The following is an 11,784-nucleotide window of genomic DNA, read 5'->3' as shown; positions in this document are numbered from 1 at the left end:
AAAAAAAAATTCTAAGAAAAATACACCACAACAAACCTTACCTCACAAAATCACCAAACTAGAAACATTTCGCTTAACAAACTCTACTCCATAAATTGTTATTTCTTTCTATCAAATCACCAAATCGGACACAAACCTGTACACAATGGATCCGCACCCCACGCAAACCAGTCAAGGACGCAACTCCGGCCTCACCGGACCCACCATAACATGTTTATATATGCTGCCGTATGCAAATTAAGATTCAGACATCCCTATTACGGACGTGGTAGAAAGCAACACGCCAATTTGATCGTTGATTGGCGGAGAATCGCAGACTGGTTTCTGATTGGTTATACAAGTTGTCTGGTAGGATCCCCCAGACACGTATAAATATCTTCAGCACGATAATTTTCATATCCAAACGATTCAGAAGCTTGAGAAGTATTGACCGTCCATAATCTGTTCATTACATATTCGTACCATGTCTGCCTGTGAAATTTCTGTCACGAAGAAAGAACGACAATGCACATCCGGGACCTCTTCCCGCCTTTGGCTGTGGTCTCGCACCGGAGTTTCTTTTACGATTTTTATATCCGGCACACAGCGCACACAAGGGATACAATTCCGCCCACAAAAGTACGCCGGAAAATCCAATTATACCAGTGAACAAAGGTTTCCAGCCAACTTCCCATAGATTTTAGATATAAACTTCTAGTTTAATAATGATGCACATTTTACTGGAACACAACATGAAATTTTGAGGTAGTCCTTCCAAATGCGCCCCGGCCAGCTTTTTTTAAAAGCTTTCTTGTTTCAACACGTTCGCACTGGCGCAGTGGTTAAAGTTTACGCATTCTAAACCAATGCTCCCGGTTCGAATCCGGGGAGGTAGATTTTTTTTTTCTTTTTTACACCATTAAAATACTAATTTTTACATCCATTTGGCCACACCAATTTATTTCTTTGGTTAACGGATTCGCCGCTTCGTTTTTTTGCCGAATAGAAATAAAAATTAAAAAAAAAACAACTTAAAAATGCCCCGCAACAGAGCTCACTCAAAAACAGGCAGTGTAGTGAAATTTGCTGCACTTCACGCAAATTTTAACAGGTGGCGTCTAGATCTAGATTCAGGCACATATGTGAATCTCTCCATGCGCCAATATCAGGTTTAGTTACTCTGTTCTATTTATATGACATTCTAATAACTAGAAAAAAACGTTCACACACGCAAACATTGGCAAAATGCCAGCTTTTTAAAAGCACTTGTTTCTTTTTCTTTACAGATCGAAGAACTAAGAAGAGTTCTACAGAGAGCGCTCGGTAGCACGAAGTATCCGATATCTTCTGCTCGTCAAGAGAGAACGGCGCCAACAGCGGAACCCTGTAGGGAATACAGACTATCAGCTCCCGTGCACCATCCCGCCTTCCCTGCACGGACAGGTGGGCCGGGAAGGGCGAAGTTTGACGGCCGTTCTCGGGCGAAGATCACAGAGAGACCGAGGAATGTCGCCGTCTGTACGGTGGATGGCGGGGTGACGCTTTTCCAGAAAATGGACAAAATGTTGGACAATGGCGAGATGGAAACGGCCATGTAGTGTGGATACAATATCCAACAAATGTATTCATAACAGAAACGTTCATGGCAGCTTCAACTTTAGTTAACAGGAACAATGGATTTGTCTAAAAAACTGATTTGTAAATACTTGCATACTTGTATATAAATCTAGAAATACATATAGGTAAACTTAGCAAAAAAAGTGCTACAATCACTAAGCAACTGTCACACAACATACAAGAAAATCAACCCTCCTACGAGCCTGTTAGCTCTAAATGGCGTTTATACTGTAAGTACTCTTCCAAGCATTGGTTCGGTTCGACTGTTTTTACGTGTTTTATGCGTTTTGTCGGGCTTTGCTCTGCTTAGAAAGTACGTTTATTCGCCCGATGTCATCTCAATCATTGTGCGTTTTTAATGGATCTACTGGCGTTCGCAGATTTAGGGTAGATTTTCAGGTGGAAAATACAAGCGACTCTCGGACGATTTTGAAATTTACGATCAACAAATACTGTGACTGTGCGTGACAAGGACGGAAGTGGAATGAAATCAGTAAAATCAAATGCTACATATGTATGAATGATGTTTGGGATCATGTCATTCAGCTCAAGACAAGGAGGTTTTCCGTATAACGTCATTGTCTAAGACAAGCATTGAAAAGGAACTAACTTCAGTATCGACAGAAAGAAAGTTGTACATAAACGCATAACTGTATTCTGACAGTTATCTGTGGAAAATAAAGACATGTGTATATTGATATCTGACGCAACATTTGTGTTGATGAAATACTGCATATCACTGAATGATTGCTAGTCTAGCTCTAAGAGCTCCGACGTACTTGTATCTCCTTGGCCGTCGACAGGACAAGTCAATGTGTATGTGCTTATATGTATGTGTGTGTATGTATGTGTATACATTTGTGAATACAATGTATATGTAAACAACCTCAACATGTGCTTTCTTTTTGCGCCATGTAAATGGTCTCGCTGCGTTAAAGGAAATGACCCTATTAATCTATTGTGTACAGAGGTCATTCACATCGAAACATGTTATCGGCACGATGACACAAAGATTCTTCAAAGAAATAAAACTTTCCGTGCACTTCTGCTGGCAAACTAGCATGGTAGGTTGTGCTGTCTAATACACTTTTCCACAAAACTAGTTAAGGAGCACTTCTATGTTTCATCAGCATTGGCTATAGTTATGGCTTACACGATCGAAAACAGGTGGGAATGTCTACTGCTATTCGGCTATGAAAGAAAGACAACGAAACTGCGGCGTTAGCCTGGCCATACAGAAGTCCTCAAAAGTACTCAGGTCACAAAATTTACGTGGTTCGGGTACGTACAGATTTATAGAAAAGATTTCGTATCACGCACGAATTGTTGACAGATTTCAATTTCTTAAGTGTATATTCTAAGAAGTAACATTGTAAAGGAAGCTAATGTTGCCATAATGAAGTCGTGGAAAGTAACTCCACTTCACACTTGAATGAAGTGACGCCGAAGAAGAGTGGTAGATGTCACTCGAAACGTCCGGAAGTAAATTTCCGTTTTTTTTATCCAGTTGCAGAGATTGAATTGTATTTGAATATTGCTTACCTGGATGTCTAACCTTCATAAACGTACTTGAATAAAGTAACCGACAGAATTGCACCCACCCATTAGAATATCAGTGTAAAATATAACAACACAATACACAAGCTTTGCTCAACATTTATTTTAACATTCTTGTTTTGACAAAGGTTACAATTCTCTCTTAAGATTTGCAATGGAATACATATATTGGTGTGTAGTACATCTTTGGATTATAAAACACCACATTGCCAGATGTGTACAATTCAACTTGTTTTGTATACAAATCGTACCAAAGTTGCAATCTTACCTTTATTATGGAGAATGAGCAACTACTGCCCAGCTCAAAGACTAAAACTCTGCAATGCCAGCCCAAAGACAAACTTTGATACTAAATGTGGGATAACATCTATGTTATCACCAAAATGATACCCATTTTCTCCAAGAATGACACTTCTAATTATAGTGAACGAATCCTAAAAGTTTAAGGATCCATCTGTGCTCAGATTCTCCATATCAGAAGACAAGTGTGATGGTACATAACTACTGACAGAGGCAGTGTTTGTAGAGATCTTCCTATCTCTTGGGAAGATTCGTGGAGGTGGACGAATACTTCCGTTTCTGTCTATGTTCCCCTGTGAGTCCTCATCGGGAGATGTCCTGGTATCTGTGGGCTTCTTGAACGATTGTCGTACCCCCATGACGGGAGACTTGGAGGGAGTGGGTGGGGGAGGCGCACCGAGACCAAAGCTCCCGGCGCGGGGTCGCGAGGACGCTTGACTGAAAGCTGAGTGTCGGGATCTGTCGGAACGACCTGACGCTACGGAGTCTGGTGACCGGCGGTCTTCTGCTGTATCTCGTTTTGGTTTTGACATCGATTCGCGGCGCTTTTCCACAGCAGTCGAAGCCTGTGAAGGAGGCGAGTCAGATCTGTCCGACCCAGAGGTGTTGGTATGCGACACATGACTAGCAGCGGTTGAATAGTCATCTTGAGTTTCGTGTTCTTCATCAAAGTCTTCAGAGTAACTGTGACCGGATTCTGGTTCAGATACAGCATCCTGGTGACTCATGGTTTGTTTCTGCTCTGTCTTGTTGGCTTGTTTTTCCTCTAAATCTTGCTGATCCAATGAGTCATCTGGTATCTCACTATCGTCCTGATTTGGCACTATGGGAAGGAACACCTGAATGCTTTTCTTACTTTGATTTTCTGATTCTGAACTTCCTGCAGTGCCAAAACCCACATCTACTTTGGGCATCTCCATTTCTACAAGGGATTTGTCAAAAGGCAGTGGTGTCCTCTTGTTCATGATGGTTCTCTATTTCTGAGTGGCTATGCTGCCTGGGAGTTGGTACAGGTTTCCTATGTGTCACATGCTTTTCGTCAGTCGTTTCTATCTCTGTGGGTGTACCAGCTTTGTCAAACAGAACACCAGACTCACCTACCAACCTGCGTACCTCTCTAATGTTTACGCCTTCCTCTTGTCCTGGTCTTCTTGTCACTGTGATGGTTTGTTCGCTCGGTCGCCATTGGGATGCCTGTTGTAGTTGTTCCAGTGATCTCCGAGGAGGTCTTTCTGGCTGGCCCATTTCGTGCTGCTGTGATGTCCTCTGCCCCTCCATCTTCTCCAGCCATGCTGGGTTGGACTGCTGGATGCGCAGCCGCAGGGAATGGGTCATGCCGTACTTCAGCTTGCTCCGCCCCCGTCCCCGCACGGGAGCCTGCGGCACCTGCCGTATCCAGGATCTCGTCTTTGGCACGGGTCGGTCGCCTCGCGCACATGGCTGGTGACGAACCCTCAATGGCGAACCATGGTGCGCAGTCAGTCTCTCCTTGGTCTTTTGAACTGGCTGAGGAGCAGGTGGTCTGGATGGTGCAGTTTCAGGACGAGACATCCTCACTCTCACCTCCTCTCTAGGTGTAGAATGGTGACTTTCAAACACATGCATGCCTACTGGACGTCTCTCTAGAATGGACAACTCTGAAAACAGCTGGCGGAGTAAAGGAAGGCCAGCAGGTAAACTGACCTGAGGGCCTTGATTGTCTTTGTGGCCAGCCTGTACCTTCACATCTTGAGAAGTTTGTACCCCTCTTTCAACTTTAATCCCTCTGGTCTGGGGATCTTGGTTTTCTTCTTCAGGTGACTCTCCAATTTCAGAGTAGAAATCTGCGATGTCATATGATACACGACCAGCAGGTGGCGCTGATTTTGGCTTTGGTGCTTTCTGTGGTGGATCGGCTGCCATAGAATTGTAAAAGAGGGGTGGTGGGCAGATGATATTATTGTCACTCATTGAGTCTACCTCTTCCTTTACTTTGACTTGTCTCTGTTTAAGCGGCCTTTCTGTTTGGGTGGCCACAGTAGGAGGGCTGTCCACACGATCATATTCGTATTGCGTAGCTTTAGCCACGAGAATGTCCCCCTCGGATGGTTTAGAGGCTGGTGTTTCTATTTCAGCCTCTTTAGGTGCTTGTCTTTCCTCGCGAACTTCGACCCCTTGTCGCTGCATCACCGCCTCCCTGGGAACGTGTTGCATCAGCATGGTTCCCAGACTCATCAGCCGATAGCCCATTTCCACCGTACCAATCTACAGAATACACAAGACACTTCAAGCTTAGTATTCTGTGATTTCTGTCTCTAACACATCTAAACATAGACCATGCCTACTTGGATGCTAGAGTCCTTGAATTATCAAACTTCAGAAAAGAAAGAATGTGTTAAGAATGTATTCACTGTAGGAAAACTTTAGTACTAGTAACTGTGTTCATTCTCTTTTTTAAGTTTTGAAATGAGAATGAGAGTGAATTATTTTTAAGTCAAAACATTGCAGCCTATAGGCTGAATTGTGTAATACATTGTATTGCAATAAAAAAATGACATAAAACAAAAGAGATGATAATTTTGAGCAAAGTGCTAAATTTTTCATTTCTCTCAAATCGGTCACTCAACAAAGATTTCATAAAACAAACAATGACCAATTTGTACATTAGCTTATGTTCATACCTGTGTCCCCATGAGGTTGTGTAGAGGGAACTCTCCCTTCTCTCCATGCACAGAGGGAGACGTGATTCCATCAGTCTGGATGTCCTGATACACCAGTTCCATGGATGACGTCAGCGGTACTGAACTATTACCGACCAATCGCGGCACGTCTTCCCAGCTGTCAATCACCATGACGTAGAGAGGGATGTTCCTGAGATGTTGACGGAGAACCTCTGGCCGCATCCTCAGTAGACATGACTTTCCCTTGCCGAACTCGAACCGTCCAGTCTGACCGTGTTCCTCCTCCATTGGTGCCCAGGTAGGGTCGGACTTAATGCCCAATTCCCGCATACGCAGGGCTGCCTCCGTGACGTCATGGCGGATCAGGAGGGTTGGGAAGTCCAGGAGGCGGAAGGCCACGGCGGGGAGACGGCATTGCACCACACCTCGTATCTGAACAGACTCCACGACGACTTCCAAGGAGAACAGCGTTTCGGTTTCCATCACGAAATTTCTGGTCAGCAAAATATACAAAGATTTAAAAATTACAGAAAATTAAAGAACCATCTTTTTCACTTCTCTGATTTCTGTCAACTTGATATCTTCCTTCTCTGGTGTCAACGCCTTTAAGGGATAATTTTTGGACAAGAAGTTTGATGAGGAACATACCCAGCGTACGCGTTATCCGTTCGGAGAACTTCTTCGGCATCCGTTCCCGCGAGCGTTACGGTCGCTCTGTTTTGGGCGAGTCAAACTTACATTTGCAGGCACTTTTGGTCAGCTACACTTGTCCAGACAGTTCTTGGACAACAAGAATTAGTAATTCCCCACCCTGCAGCTACGCTGGTCAATCTCCAGTCGACAAAAGAAGCAAAACGTCCGAAAAGCACATCAAACTTTTATACTTGCCGCCATTTTTGCCAACAAAGGTCATTACAGGGTCACCGACTTGTACCACTCAAATATGGGGGTACAATACAGATTGAAAATTATAATTTACATATAAATTTTGTAATATTGTTCCATAAATGGGTATATAGAGTAAATAGATTATAATAAACTTAAAAAATTTGATTTTAGTGACATTTTATGACACAATTTGATAAACAGACAATGGTATAAATATCTTGCCTCCTATGGATATAGTGGTACGTGCCATTTTATCGTTCCTTTCCCCGACAACATGGCCGATATTTTTCCGCGACTGTGGTACCCTCTATCTGCCGCCGGTGCGACCACCGGACTCATCCTCCTATTCAGGTAAGGAACTCACGATTTATATTTCTGTGGACGATGAAATACTCGTCGCTTTCCAGTCTGGTTTAACATAGAGATTGATGATTATTGATTATGAAATCGTGCATTGCGTAAGGGGGAGGGGGGCAAAATGTGGTCTGCTGCAAATCGTATATGTCCACTATAATGTTCTTTCTTAAAACAACAGATATTTGGCAGTTTTATCAACTTATTGCGTCAGAATAAGTGGAAAATACAAATTAAATGAATGACAGATAAAATTCTTTCTGACTTTTTCACGGGGTTTACGAAACCGGAAGCTATTTCTTTGACTTTAAAATAATCTGAAGGTCAAAGGTGTGCACCGTGCCACGTGATGAAACTGTGTATAATTTGTGTAATTTGTTTTGACGTTGACATTGAAGTCTCTTTGTATCTTTCATTCTCTGCTTGTGCCCTTTCCTTTTATTGCCATTGTCATCTTGTGTTTATCTTTAGGTGTTATTAGCCTACATCTGTGAATGTGCATATCTGTTCTAGATTTATTGAACTTGCAGACAATGTAATACATAGCAAACCCAGTGTTTGTGTGTGTGTGTGTTTACATGTGTGTATGTCTTTTTGTGCCCCACTACTAGTATGTGTGTTCTTTTATTTTTTTTCTTGGTTTTGCATCTGTATGTGTGTCTGTGTCTCTGCACATGTGTAAAGTTAAACATTGTTTCTGTAACGTTTCAGAGATTACATACAGGGTGAAAGATGTCCCAGCAAGGCTACCATGGAAGGAAAGACAGTCATCATTACAGGTGCCAACAGTGGGATAGGCAAAGAAACAGCAAAAGAGCTGTCAAAAAGAGGTATTGTATGGAACATATAATCGTCTTCCTGACCTCAGTTTCATAATTTTTTTCTTCTAGAAATCATTTTGATCTAAAAATATCTGCTGTAGTTTTCTGGAACTCCTTTGTTTGCAAATTATATATTTTGGAGGCCAGATACTAAGATCGTGTGTCAGGCTTTTAGCCAGACATGTGTCCAAGTGTCATTTAGATTGTTTGGCAAATAATATTTTACATGTATATCTTTTGGTGCCCAGACAGATGTGTCAGGCTTTTAGCTACTAGTAGATTTGTCAGGCTTTTCTATGATAAAATACTAGCTAAAAACCTAAGATGTGTTATATACTGGTATATCTTGAGACGACCTTGGCACTGATAGGATTGAATGCATATTACGCAATAAGCTGCTAGAAGAAAAACTGTCTTCGGAGTAAGTTTTATAGAATTAACAGGATCCCCTCTTCCAGCATATTGTACAATGTGTATTTCTTGCCCTCTTATCACAAATGACCATAACCTAAAACCTGTATATGTTGTTGTGTACTGTACAGGGGGTCGTGTCATCATGGCCTGCAGGAACATGAACAAGTGCCAGGAGGCGCGTGACCAACTTGTGCAGGAGACAGGAAACCAGGATGTCCACTGTCAACAAGTGGATCTCGCCTCCTTCGAATCCATACGGAAGTTTGCTAGCAGAATAAACAAAAGTTAGTGGCTATTTCACAACCTATTGATGTTCTATATGTTATCGTTTTTACCATGATATGGTTAATGTTTAACTTTCTGTTCCTGACTTTCCCATCACCAGAAAGAGTATCTTAGTAGCACAAGGAGAAGGTTGAATAAAGATTTTTCTATATTGAAGGAGAAAAATGGCTATTAACAATAGGGTTTGTGAAAAAAATTGACTTTTGGATATTTTTCTTGGTAATTGAAGCAACCATGACAATTTGCAAAGCCTTTTTTTTTTCATTTTGATGTTATGATTCTGTAGGTGAACCGAAGGTGGATGTGCTCATTAACAATGCGGGGGTGATGCGTTGTCCACACTGGAAGACCGCCGATGGCAACGAGTGGCAATTCCAAGTCAACTATCTAAGTATGGAAAATGTTGACTGTGAATGATGAAGTAACTTTGTATGTTATATACTAGTATGTGTATCTGTCTTTTAAAGTTAATCATCTGCATGCTACTTTATGGTTAGTTGTTTTTTTTACCTTCAGCTATTGGTTTCTACACTTTACCTTTTAAGTGCCTCTTCCCGTTCCTTTTATCCTTTCTTATGTTCCTTTGTCAAGAAAACAATATAAGACTTAGTATGCTTATTTCAAACAAGTGGATTAGAGTATGTTATAGTGTTAGCCATAACTAACACTATGTCATGTACTCTTGTTATATTTGCAGGTCATTTTTTACTTACCAACTTGTTAATGGACAAGCTGAAAGCTGCTGAGCAAGGGAGAATCATCAACACATCCTCCATAGCACATGCACAAGGCAACATCAATTTCGATGACATCAACTCTTTACTGAAGTACGAGGACGTGGAAGCGTACATGCAGAGCAAACTGGCCCTGGTCTTGTTTACGCTGGAGTTGAGCAAGAGGCTGGAAGGTAGGAAGGAACTAGACGAAGTTAGATATGTTTATTATGCCTAGGAAATAATGTTGCATTTCTAGTTACTCAACTGACACTAGCAAAAATGTGCCAACTGTAACCTTTCTTATAGGGGCTGACCACTAGCAAGGGACATGAAGTCTGAAATTCAAATGAAAACTCATCTGCGTTTGTAGAATCCATAGTTGCAGCCCCTAGAACCTGACTTTTAACTCTGAGGCTGAACTGGACTATGTTTCCTAGACAGCATTATCTTAATATTTTTCTAATTCTTCCTCGGCTCTTTTCATCTCAAGAGACAGTTTACATTTTCAGTCATTGTTTCTGCAGCATCGGCCGGTTACTGTATATGGTAACTTGTTCAAGTTGTTGTAATCCTGGCCTGACATTTCCTCTTGTGACTTATGAGTTCAATTTTTGGATGGCACTCTTCTGCAGAATGTGCAGCCCTCTGAGCATTTCACCAGTGTTCATTCCTTTCTTCGTCTAGCTTTCAAGACCCGCTTCTTACGAGCAGACCTATACTGCTCCATAGCAGTGTGCACTGTTGCTGTCCATCTTTCCCTGTCTGATGCTATACTTTCCCAATTCTTTGCACAGATGGAGAAGTAGCATTGCGTATGTCCTTGTACCTCAACTTTGGCCTCCCTCTGGCTCGACTCCCAACAGAGTTCTAACTCAAGCGTCTTAATTTGGTATATGTATTTTACTTATGCCATGGTATTTTTTTTTTCATAGGTACCAGTGTCACAGCAAACACGGTGTACCCCGGTGTAACAAAAACCAACATAGGTCAGCACCGACTCACCAAGGCTCAGTCCATAATGACCAAACCCTTTATGTGGTTCACACTACGAGAGCCAAAACGAGCGGCCCAGACCGGCGTGTATTTGTCTGTCGCTCCTGAGGTGGCTGACAAGACAGGAAAATACTGGAAGTAAGTCTTGTATTTTTTGGCAATGCCCCAGGGCTTCAACCTTTTTTATAGTATTGTTTTGAATGGTTGCTTTACAATCCATGTAGTTAACAAGACAGCCAAAGTTAAACTTTTTTTGCTGTGAAGTGCATGTGGTTTTCACATTGTGATCATAAAAGGTTTCATCATTATTGCTGATTCAACACTATAAGGCTTCTTGAAAACATGGTTAAAATGCTTCATAATTTATAAACATCCCCCAAATATTACATTCTTTACTGCTGTCTGAATTGCAATACTTTTCTATTTGTTTAAAAAAATCAGCATGTTTTCAGGTGGGGGTTTTCATTCATCAGTTGTCAACATTGTTACTTGGAAATGATATACATTTTACCCACAGTACAGGAAATCCTGTTGTGTTGTCTTGTACTTATCTGTTGTAGAATACTCGAAATGTATCTTCAAACATTTAAGACGTTGAAAATTGGATGGGGACATCTTTTGTTCTAGGGACACAGTTGCACATGACCCCGCCCCACCAGGCAGGGATGAAGACGTGGCCAAGAAACTCTGGGACCTAAGTCTTGAGATGACAGGACTGACGGAAGATTTTTCTAGAAATGACCAAAGCAAAGAGGAGAAAGCATCATGATGACGAAAAAATTAGGCAGGCATTATGAACTATAAATATAGCAGCATGATTCTTGAGACTTTTTGTTTTAAAAATGGCTTTAATTGCTTTTATTGCAAAGTTGTAAAGGGTTCATACAAAAACAATGCTTGAGACAAATTGTACATATCTGATATAAAATCAACTGAAATATAGGACTTGGTAAGGTTTTAATATTGCACTATTAATGAAAAGACAAAACTTTGAGGAACATACCAATACCACAAATCAATGCACAACATCTATGAAATACCAAGACATACCTACCCACATTTACAGTAATGTTATAATGAATATTATTTTGGCACTGAGAATAAACCATCTGTTGGTAAGGTTATAAATTATAATTATCATTCTTTGTGTAAAGTACAAGATACAAGCAGAGACTTCACTAAAAAGACATAATAAAAAAA

At 41.3% G+C, this 11,784-nt stretch overlaps 3 protein-coding genes across 3 annotated transcripts in view; 2 read left to right on the top strand and 1 right to left on the bottom strand.

Annotated features, from left to right (window-relative positions):
• The window catches only part of LOC118422775, a 22,803-nt gene extending 20,502 nt beyond the window's left edge, over positions 1 to 2,301 (top strand). The window contains exon 2 of the mRNA XM_035830531.1: positions 1,266 to 2,301. Within this exon, the coding sequence (XP_035686424.1) occupies positions 1,266 to 1,577 (312 nt within the window). The 3' untranslated portion in view covers positions 1,578 to 2,301. The remainder of the gene's footprint in view (positions 1 to 1,265) is intronic.
• A 955-nt stretch (positions 2,302 to 3,256) lies between these two features.
• Positions 3,257 to 7,066, bottom strand: LOC118422728 (microtubule-associated protein 10-like). Its single transcript, XM_035830458.1, has 3 exons — positions 6,762 to 7,066; positions 6,114 to 6,606; positions 3,257 to 5,697 (listed from the first exon to the last, which is right to left on the bottom strand). The coding sequence occupies exons 2-3, from the start codon at positions 6,594 to 6,596 to the stop codon at positions 4,390 to 4,392; spliced, it is 1,791 nt and encodes a 596-aa protein (XP_035686351.1). The 5' UTR covers positions 6,597 to 6,606; positions 6,762 to 7,066; the 3' UTR covers positions 3,257 to 4,389.
• A 129-nt stretch (positions 7,067 to 7,195) lies between these two features.
• On the top strand, positions 7,196 to 11,718 carry LOC118422756 (retinol dehydrogenase 13-like). The gene is made up of 7 exons (XM_035830507.1): positions 7,196 to 7,352; positions 8,067 to 8,185; positions 8,719 to 8,874; positions 9,162 to 9,266; positions 9,573 to 9,782; positions 10,524 to 10,722; positions 11,212 to 11,718. The coding sequence occupies exons 1-7, from the start codon at positions 7,276 to 7,278 to the stop codon at positions 11,351 to 11,353; spliced, it is 1,008 nt and encodes a 335-aa protein (XP_035686400.1). The 5' UTR covers positions 7,196 to 7,275; the 3' UTR covers positions 11,354 to 11,718.
• The last annotated feature ends 66 nt before the right edge of the window (positions 11,719 to 11,784 follow it).

The sequence above is a fragment of the Branchiostoma floridae genome, chromosome 1 (genome assembly GCF_000003815.2).
Source record: "Branchiostoma floridae strain S238N-H82 chromosome 1, Bfl_VNyyK, whole genome shotgun sequence".
In the NCBI taxonomy this organism is placed as follows: Eukaryota; Metazoa; Chordata; class Leptocardii; order Amphioxiformes; family Branchiostomatidae; genus Branchiostoma; species Branchiostoma floridae.
Note: the sequence above shows the minus strand (reverse complement) of the source record. Positions and strands in the feature narration are given on the sequence as shown.

Bases quoted from the DNA above. Each gene is read 5' to 3' on its own strand.
- LOC118422728 (XM_035830458.1), bottom strand. From the start codon at position 6,596: ATGGAAACCGAAACGCTGTTCTCCTTGGAAGTCGTCGTGGAGTCTGTT. The intron at 5,698-6,113 runs GTATGAACATAA...TGTATTCTGTAG, and splicing joins ACAACCTCATGGGGACACAG to ATTGGTACGGTGGAAATGGG.
- LOC118422756 (XM_035830507.1), top strand. From the start codon at position 7,276: ATGGCCGATATTTTTCCGCGACTGTGGTACCCTCTATCTGCCGCCGGT. The intron at 7,353-8,066 runs GTAAGGAACTCA...GTAACGTTTCAG, and splicing joins GGACTCATCCTCCTATTCAG to AGATTACATACAGGGTGAAA. The intron at 8,875-9,161 runs GTTAGTGGCTAT...ATGATTCTGTAG, and splicing joins TGCTAGCAGAATAAACAAAA to GTGAACCGAAGGTGGATGTG.